At 37.0% G+C, this 25200-nt stretch overlaps 2 protein-coding genes across 4 annotated transcripts in view; one reads left to right on the forward strand and one right to left on the reverse strand.

Annotated features, from left to right (window-relative positions):
* Positions 1–15911, forward strand: part of MOCS2 (molybdenum cofactor synthesis 2) — a 119845-nt gene extending 103934 nt beyond the window's left edge. Inside the window, exons 4-6 of the transcript XR_008483461.1 lie at positions 3835–3899; positions 5424–5530; positions 15065–15911. The gene's annotated coding sequence lies outside the window, so the exon portion shown is untranslated. The remainder of the gene's footprint in view (positions 1–3834; positions 3900–5423; positions 5531–15064) is intronic.
* The window catches only part of ITGA1 (integrin subunit alpha 1), a 68699-nt gene that overhangs the window by 8789 nt on the left and 34710 nt on the right, over positions 1–25200 (reverse strand). For all 3 annotated transcript variants that reach the window (XR_008483407.1, XR_008483401.1, XM_054283129.1), the window contains exons 7-23: positions 21503–21651; positions 19648–19798; positions 17891–18056; positions 14309–14382; positions 13161–13305; positions 11895–12037; positions 10150–10293; positions 8550–8804; positions 7999–8129; positions 6082–6245; positions 5755–5891; positions 4716–4826; positions 4073–4158; positions 3752–3887; positions 2697–2777; positions 855–931; positions 84–173 (exon numbers count right to left, since the gene is read on the reverse strand). Coding sequence is in view for 1 of the 3 variants with exons in the window: in XM_054283129.1 (XP_054139104.1) it covers positions 84–173; positions 855–931; positions 2697–2777; positions 3752–3887; positions 4073–4158; positions 4716–4826; positions 5755–5891; positions 6082–6245; positions 7999–8129; positions 8550–8804; positions 10150–10293; positions 11895–12037; positions 13161–13305; positions 14309–14382; positions 17891–18056; positions 19648–19798; positions 21503–21651 (2240 nt within the window). In the remaining 2 variants the exon portion in view is untranslated. The remainder of the gene's footprint in view (positions 1–83; positions 174–854; positions 932–2696; positions 2778–3751; positions 3888–4072; positions 4159–4715; positions 4827–5754; positions 5892–6081; positions 6246–7998; positions 8130–8549; positions 8805–10149; positions 10294–11894; positions 12038–13160; positions 13306–14308; positions 14383–17890; positions 18057–19647; positions 19799–21502; positions 21652–25200) is intronic.

The following is a 25200-nucleotide window of genomic DNA, read 5'->3' on the forward strand; positions in this document are numbered from 1 at the left end:
GATCAAAATCAAAACAACACAATGTTCTTTGAATATCTGCAATTTACTACGCCAGGAAGTAAAGTTCAGAGAAGTATCAATACCTTACAAATATTAATCCTACTTCATATTTTACTGGAATTGTAACATGTCCTCTGTTGTCACTCAGGGTCTCAGGTGGTTCTTCACTGTCACTGAAACAACATACATCACTCAGATCAGACTGCTGGGTGGAAAGTGGAAAGGGATCTTAGAAAACAAAATACCTACAGCTCTGGGTATGAAAGCATACTACTCATTTCCAGTTAAGTACTGTCTTCTAAAAATAAATTAAAATACCTTTTCCAAGAACTAATGATTTAAGTCCTGCACCAGCCCCAGCTCACAGACGCATCTTTGTTAAAATTACAGATGGCAGGTGACTGAATGAAAACAGAGCAGTTAGAAGCCACACCATCTCTGGGTTTTGTAGGGACAGCAAACACTGAGAGCAAGTGCATTCCTTTACCCTATGAGGGACAACTTCTGCAATGCTCTTACTCTTTGAAGGCCAAGCTTTTTGTTAACTGTGATTCATGCTAAAGTGTGCAGTAATTCTCTAGGAGACTAAACCTTTGCTGAAGGTGAAATAACCGGAAATTATGACTCAGTTGTAACTCTAAGGCTGTAGAGAGTATCAACTATTTAGTCCACTTAATCCACTTCTGGACTGAATACAACCGTAAGGGTTCCAGCTCTACAGAAAATTTAACTGTACTTATACAGAAAATGTAACTGCTTGTGAGTTCAGAAGCCGCTCGTGTTTTACTATTGAACACAAAACTGTGGCGCTTTCAAAAAAAAAAACAAATCAGAAGGCAGAGACCACAACTAACCTTGTTGCATATACATGAATAGTAGCATTTTCCAGGAGATAGGATGCGTTGAATTGGAAGGATATTTTGAAGGAAATCTGTGTAGAGAAATACATTACACATTTTGAAAGGAAAAAAAAAAGCCCACCCTAACAGGTGTGGTATAATGATTGATATAATGAAAAATGTACCAACTTTTGATTTTATCTAGGGAATCCTTATTAATATTTTAGCAGCTTTCTATGAATCTGAATGAATCTACTATTTGGAACTTGCCCCAACCAAGAAGGAAATCCCATAGTTTTCACTTATTAAACAGAAGCCTCAAATTTTCACAAGTCTCAAGAAAAAAACATGATGTAGTATATTAGAAACACATGGCTAAATAATTCTTAACTGAAAGCAATTGGACTTACAAGCAATTTATCAAAATCTCTTTTTTCCTTCTAATGAGAAGGTAAAAAAGCTTCAAAGCCTGGCTATTGCAGTGGGCATAAGCTGCCTGTAGAAGGCTGCTAGATTATCACTTAATATACTGTAGAACCCCTAGAATGTCAAAATAAATGTTTACAATGTAAATAAAGGAGAGACCACTAGGTATCAAAAACATCTCATTGTTATAATAATCAGGACAAATCTATCACAACTTGGAATTACAAAAAATTTAGGAACACTGTGCTAAACGTTCTTTCTCATATCTGACACTTAAGTAATTTTATAAGAAACAAAAGTTTTCTTATTTGTTACTGTATGGAATTTTCAGCTCAGATTTTTATCTTTCCTTTTATGTGTACAAAACTTTATTTGTATTTACAAATTAATCCACAGGAAGTTGTCCTATATATAATATTTAAAAACAAAAAGCAGCTTTAGAAAAGAATATTAAAGGGGATGAAAAGAATATATTAGGGATGCATCAGTGAAATCAGTGAAACAGAGATGAATTGATTTCTGAATGCAAAGAAAAGTGTGAAATTTCTAAATTTAGGGCTTTACAGCTACAGACAAACTAACAAGCAAAACATGAAAGGAAAATATGAAAAACCCAGTGAAGCTGTGAATGGAACACTGTGGGCAGAGGCATTGGGCAATATACTTATTTGGCTTCAAGAAGGTAACAGCTGACTTTATCCCTACAAGTCCAAGTCCAAGTCCAAGCTGGAGTGTTTGGGTGGGAGGCAGTGTAAGAAGACATCGGTACTCCTGGAGCATGACAGAGGGACAAACAAGAAACTGCCAGGAAAGGTTGTCTTATTTGCATAAGAATTGATATTTCCCAATTCAAGATCAAGACCTAAGCATGGCTTTTCGAAGCCTTAGTTTAACTAAAGCTCCCTCTCCATCCCAACAAGAGATACAGACATCACTGGAACTGCTCAAGATGGGAGCTTGATTTTAAGCTGACTACTTGCTGGAAAGGCCTTTCATTTTCCACTGAGCAGAGGTGAAGCCTTGATGCCTGATTTTGGCAGACCTGGGATGGCATCTTATGCTATCTTCAATCAAGGGACTACATTTTATATACAAAATAACTAAACTCATAGGCTCCTGGCTGTGGAAAGCCTCGAGACAGACACTTCTGGCCAGGCGAGCAACTTGCGTGTCACTTGCATTCTGACGGTGTCAAGGATGGCAATATGCATCCTTTACACCCTCATGTACCACATCTGACTGCCCAGCTACTGAAAATCTGATGGTTTTCCCATCTGCCTTTGTGCAGCTGACGTCAAGGACAGCTTAGGAAACATGCATGGAAAGTTTCTGGGATGAACACAAAAGAAAAGAACTTCAGAGGTGACATGGACTGCCCTGCATTTAGAATAACATGAGGCAAGCAGAACTTGCATGCAGGGGACTTTTTACCTCTTCTTCAGGTTTTAGAAATGGATATCCCACTTTACAGGTGATGTTGTGATTAGATTCACAGCTATCTTTCTGTATATCCTGAAGGAAAAAAGACAGTGAAAGCATGGCTTTGTACAAACTCCTTTAAAATTTTGACTGACCATCACAGACCCGTTGAACATATATACCACTGCCACTTTTCACTGTCATTATATTGTGAGAGTCAAAGCCTTAGTCAAACTTGAACAAAAATATGAAGCCACAAATTCTGCAAGACAATTTTCACCTATGGACACTTATACCAATTACTTGCCATTATGCCTTTCCAATGACAGTGTTTGGAACAGTTACAATTATATGCCTACTGGACATCATGCAAATTAGTCATGGGGTCTAGCAATCAACATATCTGTAATTACACAGTTTTCAAATTTTGTAAATATGTTCTTAAGACAGCAATAAAAGTCGCATTCACACTCCATCAATTATTGCCATAGGATCAGAAACAGTGCTATGGATCCCTGACTTCTCCTAATGTGTAGTATTGGGACTGCTGACAGAAAGGAAACTGCCCTAAATGCTTCCCATCTGAACTGAGGTGTACTTGTACCATATCTGCTGAGGCAGGAAGGAAAACAGCCACTTTTGGAAATGCTGTCTGAGGTAGGGTAGACACAGGCACTGATATATCCTGTCCTGCCATGACAGTGGTTTTTCTACACATGTGCAAAAGGAGAATTTTAGAGGCTCAGGAGTTCTACTGATAAAAAACAAGGCATTTCTGGCTCTACAGATCTACATCTGATGTTTGTCTAAGAGGCAGGCACTTTTCCTAAGTGCCATTGTGAAATTTACATCTGTATTTTAGGAACAGGGCTAGGCAAGAGTCCACTCATGTGAAAAAAAATACACTCCTTGAGAGGCATAAGCAAGAACAACAGTCCTGGGAAATCTCTTTCAAACAACTGAAATGATGCCAGAGCAGACAAATTAAGGTTTAATAAAAAGACTTCCTCATATCTCTCTAGCATTATATGTTATGATAATTGTGATAATGTAAAAAGAAATCCTACCTCAATGCCAGCAAAAATAATATTTGGAGAGTACTGAACCAAAACTCTGGTATTATAGGCGCTATCTTTTTTGTTCTTCACAGAGAGCTGGATGGTGAACTTATCATTGCGTGACTTTACAATGAATGGAGAAGAGCTGCAAAATAAAGTAAGAATGTTGATCATCTTAACTATTGAATCTGTTTTTAACATAAAGAGAAACTTTTTTCAGCCTCCAGACTATCTTGTTTCTTAATTAGAAAGGAAGCCCTGGCAGAATTTATAATTCATATAGAAACTTTGTACAGATATCAAGAAATGCATGAAACCCATTGCAGTTACCTGTCTCCAGCTATGCTTGCTTTTACAATCAGAACAAGATCTGAAATGCATCTATTTTTGGCTCCACAATCTTTTGTGAAAGGAATCTGCAAAAATAATATGTCTATTTTTAATTTTATTACATCTATTATCAAATACTTGTATTTTAGTGCACTACCTAATTTTATGTAAGACCTTCTGTTAAATGATCAAAGAAGTCTTCTCTCATATTAACCAGTTAAAAAAACATGCTAAAATCTTGTAAAATGCATGGGTGAAATATAAGCTTTCTCATCACTCCCTTCTAAATGACGCCCCTGGATTCTGAAAAGAAGCATTAATAGAAATATGAATGATGGCAACCACCACAGAAGTAAGCAGATAACACTCTGCTTCACCTACCTAAAACCCGACAATAAAATTCTTGGTAACTCTCTTTTATCTTCATTCAGATATGGACAGCTTTGAAACCCCAGCATGGTTCACAAGCACATAGAATCAAACTTCTCATTCCAAAATACTCATTTGGAGGAAACATCTCCTCGACAGGCTCAATGACCTCCCCCCCTCCAGCCAATTTGTGGGCAATAGTTTCAGCTCTTGTGTGGGCTATGATTTTAACCTTAAATACATTGGTTATTGATACAGAATCTTTCTGACTTACATATTCTGCTATTGAATTTGGCAGGTTGCTATCAAGAACAGGTCCACTCTCTGGATCAGAAAAATTGAATTCCAGCAAAACCTTTACAGAGTCCTGAAAATCAGGCTTATCCTAGAACATAAGGAAAACAAAACTGCTGTTATGGAAATTCACTTTAGTATCTAAGGAGGTTAAAAAGACCCAAAAATGCTGAGGTAAAAAAATTTTCCTGTCACACTGCTGTCATTCTCCTAGAGAAGCATCTGAATGCTTGCAGTTAATGATGAAACATTCAATGTGCCAGGCATTCTTTATAAATATTTACTAAGATTTTAGTGTATCTTATCACCAATTTCAAATAGCCTGAGCATATCCCACAGACTTTCATTAAAGAATATCTCAACTATTGACTCACAGACTTTTCTCTTCTAGTTGTGCTCAAAGGATCAGTAAGATAAGCATCAGCAGCATCACCTTTTGAGAAGTCAAACTTAGGCCTGCTGTTTGGTGAAGAAAATTCTAGGTATCATTTACCATTAGTTTTGCAGTAAGATACAACTATGCCACAAAAAATTTTAAATGTGGTTACAGTATGCAACTCCATTCACTCCACACACTAGCTACAATTTCTGGAAATTCATACTCACAGTTGCTAATTATGCTTCTGTTTTGCAGTGAATAAATATTCTCTATTCCAAATCTTAAAGTTTATTTACTGTATTTTCTTAGGAGGAATTGCACCAAAATGCAAACTGAAATTCTCTCACATGCTTCTGCTGAGTTTTGAGTGCACCTGAACTGCTAACCATGACAGCTGCTTGGTTCCACCAAGTGAGGTATGCTCTTTCTTAAGACAGACACAGAGACATAGCTAAAAAGACTGCATATAAAAGTAAATTGTTAATACATGTATAAATAAATAGTTTTAAACAAATTTTATGTACACTTCTTAAGATAAATTCTGAGCACAGACTTTGTTGTCCAATTTGCAATTAATGGAAGACATACTTGGGTTACACTAGTGTGAACATGAGAAAAATACTTTAAATGATTTACTTGCCAACATGTAGAAGTTATGTTTCGTACATTCTGACCCTTTGATTGTTATATTTTTTTGCATTTTCCTCTCATGGCTTTCTGTGAACAAGCTTCGAGATATCTGTCTTTGTGCATCAAGGGTAATCCAATACTGCAGACCTGCAAAGGAGGTTGAGATCAATATTATGAAGCACTTTGCCTCTATGCATTATTTTTTCCCAAAATATCTTTGATGTGCTTTGAACACTGAATTTAGAAGAGCTGAATTCCATTTTTTAATTAATAAATACATGCAAGAATAGATGTTTTATAGTTTAAAGCTTCCATAGCTTAGTGCTTATCTACTTACTGGATTCAAATATATCTTCTTTTGACTTTAGTCTGGTCTTAAAACAAATTGTGGTGTCTATGCATATTGTTTTTCTTATATTTATCTGACAATTTTGTTGCTGAATATTGATGCTTTTAGGTATAAATTGCATGGAAACATTCACTTCAGCCACATCACGAGACCTTAGGAAAAAAAACACAAAGAAAACACTTGGAAATAAGATTAGCAACTTTTTAAAATTTAAGAATGAACTCACAAAATATGCAGCATTCAACATTCAGATACAGACATAGAATCACATAGGAATCATTAAGGTTGGAAAAGGCTTTAAAATCATTTGAGTCCAACTGACAAAAATTTTATAGCTAAAAAAAAAAATTCTTCAATGTTCTTTGGAAAATAACAGAAGCATAAAATCCATAATTGAAGTGAGATTCCTGTGGCACATGTTGATGGCACCATGCTGCAGTACAGTAGCTGACACAGTGTTGGCCATGTTGTGCCAATTAAGAGGCCATCTATTATTTCATGTTTTCTGTCTTGGCTGTGTGATGGTATAAAAACAACTGGCAGTTGCAATTCACTTCTCTGGCACCTTTTCAGTCTGCATTTGCCCTTCTCCATTTAGGCAGATTATTGCATGCCTATTAACTGCCATTACAGAAAGAACTCATCATACAGAAAACCAAAACGCGAGCAACAAAAAGAGGAGGCAGAGAAATGTCCTCAGCAGCAAAAACCTATAAAGCACTACAGCATTTTTTAAAGCTCAACTACCACTCAGGAGGGAAAGTCTCTGAAGAGTATCACAAGATACTCTCAAGGATAAGAGACTTGTACAAGAACAAGACTTATCCTTGAGAGTATCACAGATGAAAATAATATTATACATAAGTTGGAGGACAGCAAACCATCTCTTAGGTTGTGGGTAGACAAACAGGCTAATATTTGTCCCCATTTTGTTTCACTTTAAATGTCCTTTGTTCTTGCAATGCATTCCTGTCTCATCCCTTGGTCCGATTCAGCTCCCTTTTGGCCATGAGATGCAGCATGTCAGTGCACTAAACCATCAAAAAATTTAGTTGGCAAAGTAATTATCTTCAGAATTGTGGTCTCAACAATGCAGTGAAGGACATCACACTGTGTTTACACATGGAACATTTAGAAAGAAACTACGAGGTGAAGTTCAGAAGAAGCTGGGAGCATGAGGATGGTAGCAAGCCTTGGCAAACTTGATCACCTACCAGGTGAGTTAGGTGAAAGAGCAGGACAGAGAAAGCAAGGGACTGGGTTAGCAATTTCCTTACCAGAAAAAGAAATAGTTTTAGTTGTGGCTTAGAAATGAGGGATTTAATGTCATACTGTTTATTTGTCATCTCCCTTAAAAATTATATTGCTCACTACTAGATCTGAATCATTTTCATATAAAGGAAATGAACTGACTGTTAAGCAGAAGGCTGAGTTTAATTTTACAGATTTTCTGTAGGGCCTCAAACTGCAGTTTTCCTACTAAGAAATAAAACCAGTTTTCTTTGTGATTCCTTAACATTTGAACCTGTTCTTGATATTGTTAATAAAATAATATGCAATATACTGTGAAAAAGAGAGAAATTCAGGTTTTTTCCTATTTTACTTTGTGCCACAAGTGGAATCAGTTTCTATTTTGAAGGTGGTCTAGGAGGACAAGTTCTTCTAGGCTAGCAAGAGTTCTATAGTATCCCTGTATTTATAAGAGTATACATTAAGTTTAATGCTCATTCCTCTAGAGAGATGTAAAGAGATGAATATTTGCAGTCGTCTGGGATAAAACATGGCATGGAACATGGGATGAAACCAGTAACCTTACAAAGTCCAAACAATCATGCATGCAAGTTACACTGGTATCCAAGCAGAAGTTTTTTCCCCTGTCCTGACAGTTGCTGTGATTCTCCGTACCAGAAGAGGGCAGCCCCGCCAAGGCCTCCGATGGTAACATCAATCAGCCCGTCATCGTTTAAATCCATTTGTCCGTGCACGGACTGGCCAAAAAATTTCACTTTTTCCCCATCTCCACCTGATGCAATACGCTGTGAAATGCATAAAGAAGTTAATGCAGTGCACTTTGAAGGGTTTTGTAACAGTCAAGATGCATTTGACGGCAGTCAGATGGGGTTTAGGCTCTTTAACTACGTTAAATTTTCATTACAATACCCCTAAAATAGTTACCATGGTGATGAACACACTATAAATTTTTAGATTGCAAAATATCTGCTTTTCTGGCTGTCCAGAGCATGTCAGAAGGCTTCTAATAAACCCATGTGAGTATATTCTTTAACAATATTAAGACTCAGATTCAGTTAAATCAGTATGAGTATAAAAGCATAGAGCAATTTAAAAAAAGCTGTTACAACTGGCCAAGTCACAGCCTCATTCTAAGCTGGGAAGACAGGATTATAAACACTATATACATTAGAGCAGCTGTCAACCTGTGGAATTTTACTTCATACCTGTGAATATTTTTTACTGATTGCTTTGCCACGGCCATGGTAAATATAAACAGCCCCCCGGTGGTCATCTTCCAAGGGAGAGCCTATCACAATGTCATTGTACCCGTCCAGGTTGAGGTCCTTCACAGCAGCGATCGCGGTCCCGAAGCGTGCCCCGCAAGGCTCGTTCTTAAGAACTTTGCAGGTATCCTGCTTTAATGGTGAACAGCACGTTTGCTTTACGGGTTCAAGACTCATCTGATATTCAAACTTTGTCTGTGGAAGAACAGATTTAGAGTTTGTGAATTTGCGCCAACATCTCAGCCATGCAGAATTTTAAGAGCTCCTGTCCAGAAGACAAATGGATGAATTAAACAGAACAATTACAAACTATTCCCAGTCATTACGTGGACTGCAGAAACTGTGCTTCTACAACTATAATTCAAATGTTCTTTCTGAGCAGAATGGGGCAATAACATTCTTGCTCCCTCTCCTTCTGCCTCTAGATGTTTCTGCATATTTCTTGAAATTAGAGGTTCACAGGAAAGCACAGTATCATAGCAATATTTGAATGCTATTGTAAGTAAACTACTTCATTCTTTAGGGGGTGTAAAGAGTTTTTCTAAAAGCATTCTCTTAATCTGAGAAGTTAGCCAAGTTTCTAATGAAACACAGATGGTAATACTGTTATTGCAGAACAAAAGATAGCATTTCTTTTACTGAGACTGAATTTTGCCCCCAGTAGACACTTACACTGGGCCTAACACACGTATTCTGATCCAATGTGTGTACTGGACCAAAAACACACAGACACTAGGGCATGAAACCAATCTTTCCCATGAATTCCATGTCAGAAATAAGCAGTAGCAAGCAGTTACTGCATCTTCTTTATTTGGAGCTGGGTAACAGTAAATACAGGAAAAACAAATTTCAAACCCCACATTATTGGAGGACATGGAATTATTGTTTTCTCACCAATCCTATTCACCAGCAAGTTGTTGTTGGCAACATGCATGTAGAGACTGTAGGAATTCCTTGTCAAAAATATCCAGTCTCTTGAGGTCCTTTTCTTGAAATAGGATTTTAGGAAATCATCATTGCTAAGACATATTTTGATAATATGAGGAGAGGGAGAGGGAGAGGGAGTATGCACAGACAGTGAAAGAAAAGACTTAGCAAATTAATAAAGTGAAGAGTGTGTGGTATAACCCTCAATCTAGTCAGACATTTAAAAGCTGCTGGATGTATGGGGTTTAGCTCTAGGTTGCTCAGCAACTCACAAGGATACTGGAGATTACACTTTTAGGATGAATGAGCTTTCCCTAATCCATGAAAGTAAAAAAAAAGGATGAAAAAGTAGTCCTATAAATTTGTATCATTACCAAACTTCAGTTTATAAGATATAGTACTTATCTATTACTTATCTATAGTACTTAACTCTTAACAAGAGTTTGAGAATGGAGTTTAAAATTAAGTCACATTATAATCTCATTTGTCAAAACTATTTTCCCCTATTTTCAACAAGTCATCTTCCCTAGTTCAAATTACTGTGTTTCTTTAAAATAAGGATAAAAAGGCAATAAAGAGCTTGCTCTATTGTTCAATAAAAATCATCACTTACCTTGTTCAGACTGTAAACATACACTTTCCCTTGCTCCTCTTTTTCAGTTCCCATATACATAGGAGCTCCAACAAGAAGGAGGTCTGTAAATGAGTCCCTATCGATGTCAACAGTGGTAATAACACCCCCAAAGTATGACCCAATCTGTAGGAAAACACAAAGTATACATCAGAGACAGAGTTAGCAACATCATGCTGCTTTTCCTTTTCAGAGACCTACTTCTTGCTTGCAACATATTAACCACTAGGTATAAATTTTCTTTGCTTGCTAGATTTTTATTGGTCTGTCTTTGAAGCTTGTTTTCAGTTTTAGCATTTGTTGTCTGATTTTTTTATTAAGAAATAGGCCATTCAACTTTCAACTCTTCTGAGTTTGAAAGGATAAAAGGGTGCTTTCTACCTGTTATGGGGAGTATGACCTCTTAAAACAGCACTGGAATAAGAGTATCTTGGGGATGCTAGTTTTCTCTTCAATAAACAAGTAAAAAAGCTTGGGCAAAAGTTCTGAGATAGCTCAGTGTAGACAGCCACTCAAGTTATTATTTTCAGAGGAAAAAAAAATTACATTAAGAGATAGATACATTCGTAGATCAGGAGCAAGCCATAAGATTCATCTGATTATATTCACAGATAAGCAAAATACCCTGCACTTCATTTACACTTAACAGGAGATACAGCCTCCTCTTGTCCAAGATACATCTCTCACAGAGATGCTTCGAGCTGTCCAGATGTCTCAAACCTTAAAAATCACAGAATCACAGAACAGGTCAGGCTGGAAGGGACCACAGTGAGACATCTGGTCCAACCTCCTTGCTGAAGTAGAGTCAGACCAGAGCACACAGCACAGGATTGTGTCAAGATGGTTCTTGAATATCTCCAGTGAGGGAGACTCAAAATCTCTCTGGACAATCCATTCCAGTGGTCACCCACGAAGTAAAGAATTTCTTCCTTATGTTCAGGTGGAATTTCCTGTGCATCACTCTGTTGCCTCTTGTTCTTTTGCTCAAGAGCACTGAGCAGGGCCCCGTCCCTGCTCTGACCCCGGCCTGCAGACACTGACAGACACTGATGGGGTCCCCTCTCAGTTGTCTCTTCTCAAGGCTGAACAGGCCCATACCTACTTTAGTTCATTGACTCTAAAATGTTTGTTTGATTGAGTGATTGATTAGCTGAGTTGCAGATATCTGATATAGATGAAAATTAGGTAATCTGAATGCTCCTGAGAGAAGGTGATTCTGCAGCCTGGGGATATGAGAATAGGCAGGTCTCTCAATTCTCATAAGCATAATATTATCTTAATAATACCATCCTTTATTATGCAATCACATGGGGATTTTTCCTCCTACAGCAACAGCTCTCAGTGAGAGCTGTTACCCAGTGTAACAAGCAACTATTCAATACTTCAGTCTATCTAAGAAGATATCCTTGCACAGAACCATGCTTGTCAAAACTCTTTCCTGCCAGTGACATGCTCTTCCATTCAGCAGACAGAAAAAATTGCACTACAGAGATGGCAACAACCACTTTGACACTAGTGAAGATCCAACCCTCAAAGACAAAATTCCCAAGTATCGACTGTACAATCCAATTTGCATTGCTAATTATTCCAGAGGATCTGCCTAACTTTTCCTTCTCATCTTGCTTACAACTCTCATTTTCATGTGCTCTTCTAATGTGTTCTCATTTGCAATACTTACTATTTCTTCAGCTTACTTCTTTGTGTGCTAATTGTGAATGTGTACTTACTTGTTCTCCATTTAATCTCTGAATCACTTGCACCTCTTTTCCTTCCATCTTATAAATGATAACTTGGCCAGTGTGATTGTATCGTGGCTGTCCTGCTATGTACAGCACACCTCCAGGTGTCAGTGCTGAATTCACAGTATATCCTAGGGAACAGAAAGAAATCAAGATACAATACAAGCAGAATGCATCAGAAATACTTGCTGTGATTCAGAGCCTTTGTAAGGTTTATTCCACAACAAGATATTTACCTCTATTCATGGTAGAGAGCAACAGCAGATAATGAAAAGGCGTTTTTTTTGTTTACAGTCTCAGAGTGAGGAGCACCCTTGGGTTATTAAACCTGTTCCCAGGCTGGTGATCCATGTTCACTTTGCCATTCTCACACAGTGTAAGAAATAAGTCATGAATAACTGGTTGAAAAGCTGCTTTCAAAGAACAGTTGTCACTGGCCCACTGGCAAACTCATGGAGTCTTCAAAAAGTGATTCTGGGGGCATTTTGAATCTACCTCTGCTCTGTTTATTCTTAACAACATTTTAACAACTTTGGTGAAGGAAGACCTGAAAAATTTGCAGTGAAATTAAAACTGAAAGAGTTTCAAGTTTCATGGGAGTTTACAATCTTAATTTGAAGATTACATCACCATATTGGAGTTGTAATAAAAGGCATTTGGCAATAAAGAATGTGTACTTAGGGAAAAACATTAAAATATTGTAGCATTGATTCTTTGTCAATGGAAGTATGACTTCAATGAGATAAGAGAGCAAACAGAAACATGAGGTATAGAGGTATAGAAAGCAAGACCCAGGGGAGAGAGCACTGAAGCTTTTTGGTAGAAAAATAACCTGCCAATATGCAAAATATTATTATAGAAAAAAATATGTTGGTCTTGCTGGTTTTGTGCATTGATTGACAATTTGCTTAATTTTAAGCAAATATTTGGACTTAATATTGTATAAGACTTTTTAACTATCAAGGCATAGAAAAACTTGATAACAATACTAGAGGAATCTGTGAAATCTTCTTTGAACAGATTAAACATATCTGTTGAGAAAGTCTAGATATACTTAGGTCTGTGTTTGGACTTGTTTTCTAGTTGTAGGAGTTGTTATTTAGTTTTTTCAAAGAACATGAAAATCAGAGAGTAGATGTGCTCCCTGGCTCCTGGCACATAAAATATTCTGTATCATACTCCTTTTGAATGAGCTTTGAGAGACGTCTTGGAGCATTTGTTGAAAGGTGTTGCAAGATGGGCTATTTCTCTTACCTAGGTAGGCTGCGAGAGGTTCGTTTCTCTCGGAACGCCTGTCACGGAAGGTGTCATTAGTTGGCATGGAAATACCAGTGTCTTTCACCATCAGCACTGTGCCATTCCAGTCATATGCTCCAACTGCTCCAAGCATGATCCAATCCTTAAGGAGAGCAAAACAAAAAGCCTGTTCTCTACGTGAATCATCTTTTCTCTATGTGAATCATCTTTAGACATTCATGGTTCAGGATGCTCACATTTGGGTAGTGCTTCCTGCGTGCTTACAAAGTTAGCTTTGCTTTTCCTATTATGGTATGGATCCTACAATTATAGGGTCATAGAAAGGCTTGGGTAGAAATGTCCTGAAGGCTTGGGTAGAAATGTCCTGAACTGGATCCAGTTCCATCCATCCATTGCCATGGCAGGGATGCCATCAACTAGACCAGTTTGTTCAGAGCCCCATTCAACCTGTCTTTGAACACCTCCAGGGGTGGGGCATCCACAACTGCTCTGCACAATCTGTTCCAGTGACTTTGCTCCAAGTAAAGAATTTCTTTCTAACATCTAATCTAAACCTCTGCTCCTTTAGTTTAAAACTGTTCCCCCTTGTCCTATTGCCAGCTACCCATGTAGTTGTACCCATGTACCCTTTCTCCCTCCTTTTTATAAGCCCCTTTTAAATACTAGAATGCTGCTCTAAGGTGTCCCTGGAGCCTTCTCTTCTCCAAGCTAAATAACCCTATCTTTCTCAGCCTGTCTTAACAGGATAGGTGCATCAGCCCTCTGGTCATCTTTGTGGCCCTGCTCTGGAACTGTCTTTCAAGTTAAAACATTGCCCCTTTTTCTGTCACTAAGGGCTCTAGTAAAAAGGTTTTACCCAATCTTTTTAACATATTTTTAGGCTATTTTCCTGATAGAAAGTGCCATGGGAACACTAAGTTTAGAGTTCATATGAAGTATATACGTACTCTCTCATGCTTTTGCTGTTCATAAATGTTTTTTGTGTACATTTCACGAAAAAGGTAACTGGATTACAGGACACTACAAAACTTCCAACAGCAAACAGGACTATACAAAGAAATCCGAAACACTTATTCCAAATTCCTAGAACCACCCGCAAAAATCTACTTTGTAAAATAACTTCCATTTTCAAACAGTCTGTTTACCTGAGAATAATGAGCACTGAAACCAGCTTGAGACATTTCCATTTCAAAAGAGGAAGCCTGCTGGTCCGTTGTTGCTATTAAACAGAAAAAAATAAGTTTAAAAAATAAATTTGTTCCAATCTGGAAAAGTAACTGAAGAGTGTTATGAAAATGATCATATGATTGTAAAGGATAGCATAATTAACAAATCTATCCAGTGACTATAGTTTACCGTACAGTTTTACAATAAACACAGAAATAAAGACCCATGTTGAATGCTACTATTAAGTAAGGGAATTTCCATTTTAAGATCATGTCTCAGAACTTGTCCAACAAGGTTTAGCCAAAGTTTCTGGGCTAAAACTGACCAGATTTGAACTCAGACTGATGGCAAGTATGTTTGGAATGTTTGATTAATATGGTTAAGCCATTTTCCACTTGAGCTAAGTGAACAATAAAACATCAGCCATGTAACCCTGGCCTTGTATTCAAGCAACTCAAGTTTTGTAGGCAGCTGGAGGAACTTTAAATGAAAAACACTTGATGTTTGTATGAACCTTTGCAAAAACAACATAGGAAAATCTCTGCTGTCCAAGATTCATAAGCCTTAGTGAAGTGCTTGGGAATGATAACCCTGCCCAGACAATTACATGAAGATCTGATTCTCTTAAATTACTTTGGATAAAAAAGTTATCAGGTGATTTTGTACTAGATTCAGTATCTTGACAAGTAGTCATATGCTAGTTATTAAACTTTGATGGGATGTTTTTCTTCCAGGTAAACTTGAAATATCATCAGAGAAGAAAAAGTTCTGCCTTTTCCTCTACTTAAAAGAAAGATAAGCAGCCCTTAATAGTCAAGGACTATTTTGCCACTATAAGTGTCCAAGTAAGGGAACTATATTGTGCATGTTGATTCTTCCTTGAGAGCAAGACATGCTTACAAGCAGTGGAGGCAAGCTATGAAATCTGCTCTGGTACTGGTCCAGGAAGTGTTCACAGTTTGCTACCAGCCAAGTGCTGCAGCAAGCCTTCAACTGTGGGAATGAAACGGAGCCATAGCAAGCCATGGTTGCATGAATTTCAGGCATCTGGACTATTAAATAATACTGAACTTTTCATACTCAGCAACTAAACCCCAGCAGTTGCTCCCAGGGACATGATGGCTTTCCTAATTTTTGCCATTTACAGCCAGTCGTAGGAAGGAGACATGATCTCAAGTACAAAGTGTTTGACATACAAATGAAGACTATCATGTTTCACAAGATGTAGAAGCTTTGCTAAGTCTGAACAAGTCATTTTTAGGCAAAAAACTCTTAAGCTGCACATCTGCTGATAAACAATATTTTCATGCAGTAAAGGATGCTCCTTAATAAGCTGAGAAAGACAGGATTCTCACAGCCTGAGGCAGAGGACAAAGCTGGTACTGTTGGAGTGTGCAGCTCAAAATACTACTTAGATAATGGCCCTTAGCCTAACTTTCCATTCAGTTTTAAACTGCCAAGCATCTTACAAAGGATATTTTGTGAAAAAACATTTGTGCCTGCCTACGGGTTGGATAAAACATAAAACTGCTGTTAAAAGCAATGTCCATGCCATGAGACACAGAGGGATATGAAAAAGATTATGTGAAAAAATTCACTGGCTGTCAAGCAGGGGTTTTTGTTGGATTTGATTTTTCAAATCTCTCTCAATTTTTCTTTGAATTTTTTTAAAGAACCAAAATGAAAAAAAAGAAAAAAAAATCAAATGTACTACTATACTAGCAAGAAGCAATTTAGATTGAGAATTTAAACAGATTCAGATATCAAATTTCAACAAACAAGGTTCTTGTGATGCACAGAAGCTACTATGTACAGAGCTGATTAATCTCCAATTAAACATATGCAATAAACTGGCTTGTCAAAAGCTGCAGGGCACAGAATTAACCTGCTTGCTTCCACCACCAGAAAAAATGCATGCATGGACATGGTTGTGAATCCAGAAAACTGAAAGGTTTTGGGATAGGACAGGAAACTACGCCTCAAGAATCAGCATAAATTGATTTAGTCAGTATTATCTAACTCAGTATTAACTAACTGCTGGAGCAGCTTGACCTTGCTATGCTTTGACAAAAAGCTAAAATCCCATTTTCATTTGTATTCTGATTCTCTTGCAGACAGATTGCATGACTTCTGGGACTTAGATTGAGGAGGAGACATTTCATGTCTTATATTGCAGGTGTCTTGTGTAGAAATCTTAGCACATCTCTGAGTTCCTAGAGAAAATCTGCAAACCAAGATGCCTTTAGGCAATAATGAAATTAATTAGATTTTCAAAAACTCAGTCATGCTAGGTCTTACATCTTCATCTGTTGTAACATTATTTAACTTCTTATTCTATATTCATTATAGCTAATAGATGCAAATAACATTTTATTCTGACAATGAAACACAAATGTTTTTCTCACTTTTTTAAAAGTACAAAGGACAACTTGAAGACCAAGTTTTCAATTCCTGTTTTAACAACTACATTCTCATTTAAAGTGTATAATTCTTAGTACATAGTGACTTACAAAAAGAGCACCCCATTTAATTAACTTTTAAGTACTCATTGGCCCTAAGTAGGCTAAACTTTGAACTTTAGTGAATCATATTCTTCTCAAATTAATTTGTTGCAAAGCTGAGGAAACCAAATTTTCCAGAAGGTAAAAAAGAACGTATAAATAATATTCTAACAAACTTTTTATTGCTGAAAACTTTAGTAATAGCTGAAATCATTAATATTTGACCAAACTTAATAATACACTCGAAGAATATAAATATGTCTGAGAACTACAACTCTAATGTAAAAAAATTGAAAATACTCTCTCAATTTTGTACATTCAAGTCAATATCTTCTTTTGTTCCAGCTATAAACTACACTATTCTAGCTACTTGGAAAGTTGAAGTGTTGAAAAAAATAGTCCAAATAGATGGATGTTTTCTTTGTACTACATGAATCCCTTCAGAGTTGGCCAGTATAATTTATAACTAATAAATTCTGTCTCCTGTTACCAGTAGTACTTGAAACAAACAGTGGTTTGGGCAGCGTTGTCTCATTTGGATGGAGAATGTAAGCAGACATTATGAGAGAATGACTTTTCTGTGCTGCAATCTGAATACTGTGAACCTTCCCAAAGGAAAATCATATCTTGTCAACTCTATGCAGTAAGTCCATGCTAATTTGTGTAGCAAACTAATATAGTATAATTAATAATTAACCAAAAAGAGACCCTAAACATTTAGGCAAAAAACCAGATGATCATGGGGTAATTGGGGTACGATCTGGCAATGTTTTTAACCTAAAAGAGGGCAACTTTCTAATTATTGCATTACACCAGTTCTGGTTACTTACCCTTTTAGGCTATTGTCTCCACATGCTCTAACTCCTATGCATATAGTCACATCTATATCTACTATTTTGATGCCTTTTATAAAATATTTTTACAACCAGCGCGGAAGAAATAATTGCATAATAAATTTCACACAGCAGAATGCATTTCAAAGGAAGGTAAAAACAGGTGTTCTTCTATTTGTTTCAGTTGTAATGCAGGCATATAGTAAAATTTTAAATAATGTCATACCTTCCAGGGCAAATATTCTCTCTCCAAGTGCTTCAACAATGGTTAAAAGAGCTAATTCATCTGAGACATTGAAAAAATGCTTTTCAGTAGGCTTACTGGCAATTGATTTTATTTCCTCTACAAATTTCTCAGTACTTAAATTTCCTCTGCTGTAGCTGCCAAGAATCTAAAGAAAATAAAAAAAAACCCAAAGAAACACACAAAAAAAAGTCAAACATATATTTTATAACCTGTTTAAAAAGATATCATTGAGGTAAGTTGTCAGAGAATAGTGGAAAATCATTTCTAACCTTAATTAGTGTTGTTAAAACCTCTCTCAAACTGATTTGAAGCCATTCTTTCTCAAGTAGAAGAGAACTCTATTATGGCTCAGTTGATTTTTTGAAAATATAATTTGACAGGAAACAAAGCAACAGTGTGGTGTGATATCTGCTATCCTCAACTGTACTTTTCACCCCTTCTTCACAAAATTCATGTAATAATTCATTCTCTGATTTTTGAAGCAGGCCACAATTTAGGGAAAAACCAACAAAACACTTCCCAACCCAGAGTACAATTACTCTGGTTTCTGCATAACCACCAGTTCTTATCACAACATGCTATACATGCAATTTATGACAAGTGGATTAGGCATAGAATAGTTCTTTATTCTGTGAAGATTTGCCCTACAAATACATATAAGAACAACACTTCTATTCAGTGCTAACAACTTCAACACAATACAAGACTTTAGATTTGGGTTGCAGTTTTAACAACACTGCTGTAACAATTCAGGATACCTCAGAAAAAAACACCTCACTTCTCTTAATTCCCAGACAAACAGACATTTTTCATATGAAAAAGGGCTCCATAGACTAAACTTGATTTGAGAGGGAGACATAAACCAAATTCCTATGCTCTAGCATCTCAGCCCACTGAAGAAATTCATATTTGGTTCTAGACACGAATTTCATTGCTAAAATTGTTGCAGTGTCAAGGACAACTTTTTCTTTAGTTATCTCTAATTTTATGAAGAAAAGCACTGAAAATCTGTGTGCTGCTGGACTCAACTTTGTTTTAAATCTTAAATAAAGTATAACATCTTTCTTTAAATTTCATGGTTTCATACCACCTTATTTTACCAAAAAATAAGATAGCAAAACAAAGAAAGATAGCAATGGAGAGGCAACAACCCAATGTCCCTTCAAAATTAACACCAGAAAACAGAAGATTCGTGCATAAAATACACCAATATGGTGCAGTATTAATACCAAATCCATAACTAATACTTTCATATTTCTTTATATGGGTTAACTACTATTCTCATTCAGCTACTGTTTGGCATGCTTGGCATGAAAATGACAGCTTTAGAGTGCAAGCATAAAACACAGACATAATGAACAAGTATTTTTTGATGGCTTACATTTGATTTTTTTAAAAATAGGTATTGTTTCTGTAAAAGTTGCCTAGAATTGTATTAGTCCCTTTGCTCAGTGTTGCTTTTAACAAAAAGGATTTGATTTAAAACTGTCCCTCAAACTCTTCCTCCTTTTTCCTCACACAGACACACACATCATCACAAGGAAGACAGCCAGATTGCTTTTCTTATATACTATAAAATCAGAAAGCAAATTTTTAATGTTTTTTTTAGCTTTTTCCCCCTGAAATAATTATATTTCCATAAAGATTCTGTGAAATGAACTTCTAAAACTGAAATTACGTTTAGAAGATGAAACATGCTTTTAACATTCTGAATTTTCCCATTAAATTTCACTTACAGCAATAGCAAATCTCTGAATGTTTTCATCTTCACAATCATCAATCACTTTTTGTAATCTGTAGTTGTCATGTGATTCCCCATCAGTCACAATAACCATTACTTTTTGTACTCCTCTTCGTGCACCGTGAGCCTCAGTAAAAGCTTCTTCCCTGAAGGGACCATAAAGTGTTTTGGAGAAAGGCAATGTCAGCATTTAGCACATGCATCATATTTGCATAGCCAACCATAAACTACAAGATTTTATATTAACTAGGAAGCAGGAAATGGAGATTAATGCTAACCATGAACAAATACAAACAACTGCAATTGGAACTTACATGACAGTTCACAGCCAAAGTTTCACAAGCATTCATTCATCATGCACTCACTAGAGAGCAATAGCAGAAAATACAAATCTGGATAGTGAAAAATTCTTCCCCTTTACAAATAAACTTCTGGCACTTCAAAACAGCTTTTGGCATCTTAAAAAAAGACTCAGCAAACACCCTACCTTTCCAAAAACCCATGCAGAAAACCCCCACCTAATTCCACCCTACAGCAGCACTTCAAGTGGTCAAACTATTTACTTAGCTATCAGCACATGTCTGCGCAAGTATGTTAATTAACACTGTGTGCTGGGGACGTGGCAGAAATAGGTTGGAGGTAAATGGAGGCAGATTGGGGCCCAATCTGGTTGCAGATGGGCAAACAGGCTCTGAGGTTTTGGGCAGCTGTTCCCACAGACTCTAGACCTAACAAGGCAAGGCTGGAATAGGGCTTGGGAGGAGAAGGAAGGAAGCAGGGCTTCCTCTTTTCAGAAAAATACCACAGAATTCTAGGACTGGCCACATGAGTGAAAGCTGAAATTTACCACTGAAAATGGCCAAGGGGGGATGACTGTGAGAACAGAGGAAGCTTTTGATGACAGTTTCTGTATATACAAGCCTGCTGTAGTTTGTGGTACACAGGGGCTTTCTGAACTAGATGTGGTTTCTGAAAACTTGGCAATTCTCAACTGGCTCTGCTTTTGTGAACTTGTTTGGACTCCTCAAGCTTCTACTCATATCTCAGGAAAGCCTTAATATAGAGGAATTCAATTGTACACCACATCAAGAAAACTTTGGTTAGATAATGCAATTGTTCATCAGAAAAATGCTGCATATTTCATTAAATGGTTGTTTGTAAAGAGTGAATGCAATCTTTTGTAGAATAAAAGCAGGCTTTTGTGATGGAAGAAACAGATCCAGAGAAGGAAAAAGTTACCAGGACAACATTGTACAGTTTGGAATTTTCTGAGAGATTTATATTTACTGTCTGTTCTATGAAAGTCAAATTTCATTTTTCTCGTAAAAGAAGCATTTCCAAATATTGCTATTACTACAACAGATATTTAATCTCCCAATGATTGAGAAACTTTACAGACTTAGGATAGAAAATTTTTAGGCCTTCTGACAAGAGTGGGCCCAAACATTGTAATATTCAACAATATTCAGAATGAAAACAAATTAACATTAAAAATTATATTTTTTTTTTCCTCTGAAAAACTTGATTTTCTTCATCCCTCTACATACACAGTTCCTATCCGCTCTGTGTGGACATCAGATATTGTCAGCCCTTTGCTTAGGCCTACAATATTGCTCCATATCTATTATATTTTCCTAATTCCCCTGCTCAGGGGACATCTCCCTTTGACACTCAATTGCTTTATGTGCTGGATAGAGTCTGCTTATTCACCTTCCTCACAAATGATGCTTGCTTAGTTAAAATGAAGTCAGACATTAGCTGCACCATGTTTTTAACACATGAAATCAGAAGCACCACCCTGCCCTGTTTGTTTCTCCCCGCCAGGTGCAGGCAGCACCCTGTGTGCATACCTGGCTGTGTCTATTCCCAAGGCTGTCATGGTTTGCGTGCCGCCCCGCTGGCGGATTCTCAAGGCTGCAGCCATCACATCTTCTGTTGTTGAGTATGTATTCAGGTAAAATTCATGGACTACTGTCTGTCCATACTGAACAATTCCAACCTAAAACACAGAGTTCATGTTTAAAATCAATGGCCCTTAAAGAAAACATCCCTGCCTCTTGCAGTAGGGTCAATGTCTGTTTGTACTTACAGCCAGGAGAAGGATTGAACTCTTCATGTTTCCCTCAGGATGAAACACCTATATGAGTTTGAGCAAGACTAGCTAGATGACAGTCTCATGAAACATTTTGAAGTTTCTAAATTGCTTTTACTTAAAACTGGAATAAAGCCAAAAGCTGTCTCTGGTCCTTGGTTTGCCTGGCTTGAGGCCATCTGGATGGGAGCTCTGCTCTCCTCTAGGCCAAGCAGACCAATGGCCAACCACCAGTCACAACTCCTCAAAAGTGTTTTCCTTATGGCATACAAAGTCATGGCTCACTCACAACTCTCTTCATTCCACTCAAATAAAATGTTTCCATATCCAATAGTTTATTTACTCTAAATTTAGCCTGGAAACAGGAAGACCCAACTATTCTTATCTTGATGAAGACAGCAGGGACATCCATGACATGCATGTTCTCCCAGCAGGAGGTAAGTCAAAGTACCACCTGACAAGTACCAGAGGGTAAAACATGAAGGAAATGGTGATTTTGGGATGGGGGAGGGTAACGTAAAGCCTGTAGATGACCTCAGCAGAACACATCTTTGTCTGGAAGATTAACACATGGGATTGTGCAATAACCACAAAATGTTTGAGGAAACCTGCTGCAAAACCAAGAATGGAATAAAAAGATGAGCTATATTCTTAAATATTAATTAATTTCTCCCATTCATCTCTGTCAGTTTTAATATTTTGGCAGGTTCCTGACAGCTTTTACTGGGAAGAAGCCACACAATGTTCCATTAGCATATTTCAATTTTATGTTACACATGGCAATTTATAGGTGTTATTTAGAAAAATGCAGTATTGCGTGGCATTTATGTCTCACTCATCTATTATTAAAAGCACTCTAGCATTAAGTTATTGAAGATCAATAAGACCTCTGGGATGTTTCTGCCATCATTACTTTAGAAGTGGCATAGTATGTATTTTACAATTGCTTTACAGGGGTTTTTTTAAGGTATTTTCATGGCCTCTCAGCTTCTGCAAAGTATTTGCTTGCTTGTAGCAGAAGGGTTAGAATTGGATAAATATTTCACAGTAAACATCAGTAACATGATCATTATAAAATGCTAGTTGCAAATGATTATGGGACTATAATTATATTGGTGTGTGATAGCAAAATCTATTCCACTGACTTTCCATATCTTTTTGAAAACACAGTCAAATCTGTAAGAACTAATGTAGGCTCAAACTTATTACAAGTTGCTGCCTTTGAGATATTTGTCTCTTGGAGGTATGCCCACTTCCATCTGCAGCAGAGGGAATGCAGAGGCTGCAGTGTTCCTGTGAGCAGAGGGCTATTAACCCTGCCCAGTGTTTACAGAACCAGCCAGGGCACACTCTGTCTCATCACTCAGAACACTCATGTGGCACTGAATAAACTACAACCTGAAGATCAAATTTTTAACCCCTTCCCTCCAATGCAACTACTCTGTGGCATGCACCTAAAGTGACACACCACATTATGTGAATAGGATATTGTTAATCATTTAAAAAGACATCTGTGAACTGGTGATGAACAAGAGATTTGCATCATGCTTGATTTTCTGGAGGAGGAGCAATGGCCTAAAAATTCCAGTGTCTTGCACAAATTGGAGCCAGAGACCATAGTATGCTGGGAAGCTGTTTGGTGTGGATTCATGGCTCCTTCTATGCAGCTTTTGAGGTACCAATAACGAAATAATCTATTGACTACTGCCAGTGTGAAAAGCATCTGCCAGTCCTTCATGATTCTAGAGACCCATGCTGGTGTTGTCATTTTCCTAAAATAAGATTACAGGCTGACGTTGGGTAGTATAATTTCCTGTTTGAAAGGAAACGTCCATGATCACAGCAAGTACACATTTTGAGCATTTCCTTCTCAGGAAGTGAATGGGAAGAACATCTGAGTCTGAAAACTGCACTGTGCAGCATAGCTTGTAAATCAGGAAGGAAGGGGGGCATGTGGTTATCTTATGGGATACAACTGTCATGCGCGACCCTTCCTTAGCACTAGCTTTGAAAACACTGATCACCATCTTCTACATATTCCATGGTATCAAAGATGAACCATTCCTCAAGAAAAGGTAACAAAAAGCCTCTGAGAAAATGCTACTAGGCTTCATGTTCTAGTCTCCTACAGGATCATAGGATGATCACCTCGCAAAATTAGAGTTATATTCTATTAGACACCAATGAAGGTTTGAACTTATATAGCCTTTTCATCTTATGAAAAACTGAAAGTGACACATCTACATGATGTGCCTTTATGGGACTTCAGCAAGGTCCTAGGATTGATGCTTACGGGCATTGTATGTTTTGATTTGGTTGTTTAATTTACATTTGGAAAATGCAATAGAGCTACATAGAAGGACATAATTCTGCTCTACTCCAGAGAACCTATTATTTTTCCCAGCATTACTGACCATAATCTATTGAACATTCCTGTAATTCTTAACTTTATGTTCCCTTCCCTAGCATTCCATGGCTTTTACATTACACAAGGGAATAATTCTTTAATTGTCCCCAGTTCCTGTGAAAAGTGCTGTACAAGAGAACAGGCAATTGATGGACTGTTCTACTTTGGAACAAAGCAGTTCTCAGGGCTATGATTTATTGTTGTCCTATAAATGAATACAGACCCTTATTTGGAAAGCACATTCTGGCTTTCCCAATAAATTATTAAGTTAATCAATTTGGCAAAAACCAACAACTAAAAAAACAAAATGAAAGGAAAACCATTTGGTACATGAAATCATATGTCAGAGTTTTCAGCATTGGGATGTGGAGAGAAATCAGTAATATTTTTGGATGTACTGATACTTAAGGTAAGAGAAAAGCAGAGATGCCTTGGGAAGCATTAATGGATAATATATTTTTTCATAAGGAGATCTTTTTAAAGGCATCTGAACAACAAAAATAAATTAATTCTCCCACATTTTGTTTACCTCAAGACACAAGTTACTTGTAAACTCTCATAAGACATTTCCTCATCCTTTAGCTTTGTATTATCTCTTAAATACACTTCTGTTCTTGTGAAGACAAAACTAATCATAAGATATGACTTATTAGTGTACTGATACAGTCCCTTTGGAGACACAGTAAGGCACAGGCCAAAGATATATAACAGCCTATGCCATATAATAATGTAAAAATAGTAATGGTCTAAAGATTTCTGAAGGCCTTTCCAACATAGCTTTAAAGCTAGAAGTGAACTTATTCAAGTATTCTGCTTTCTTTTTGGAAAGAAAGAAAAGAAAGAAAGAAAATTGAAAGAAAGAAAATTACTTTTGAAAGAAAGAAAATTACTCATATGTAAATGGTTAAAAAACCTACCCCTCCATAGTAAAAAGATAATTATCTCCAAAACAGTTAAAAATGAGGCAAAAAAAGGCCAAGAGAAATATCTTGATTTTGTTCCTACTTCTACTATTTCTACACAGTTCCTCCTTTTTCTACTTTTTATCA

Source organism: Melozone crissalis, unplaced genomic scaffold (genome assembly GCF_028551555.1).
Source record: "Melozone crissalis strain CALT ecotype California unplaced genomic scaffold, PUWL_Pcris_2 ptg000005l_1, whole genome shotgun sequence".
Classification (NCBI taxonomy): Eukaryota; Metazoa; Chordata; class Aves; order Passeriformes; family Passerellidae; genus Melozone; species Melozone crissalis.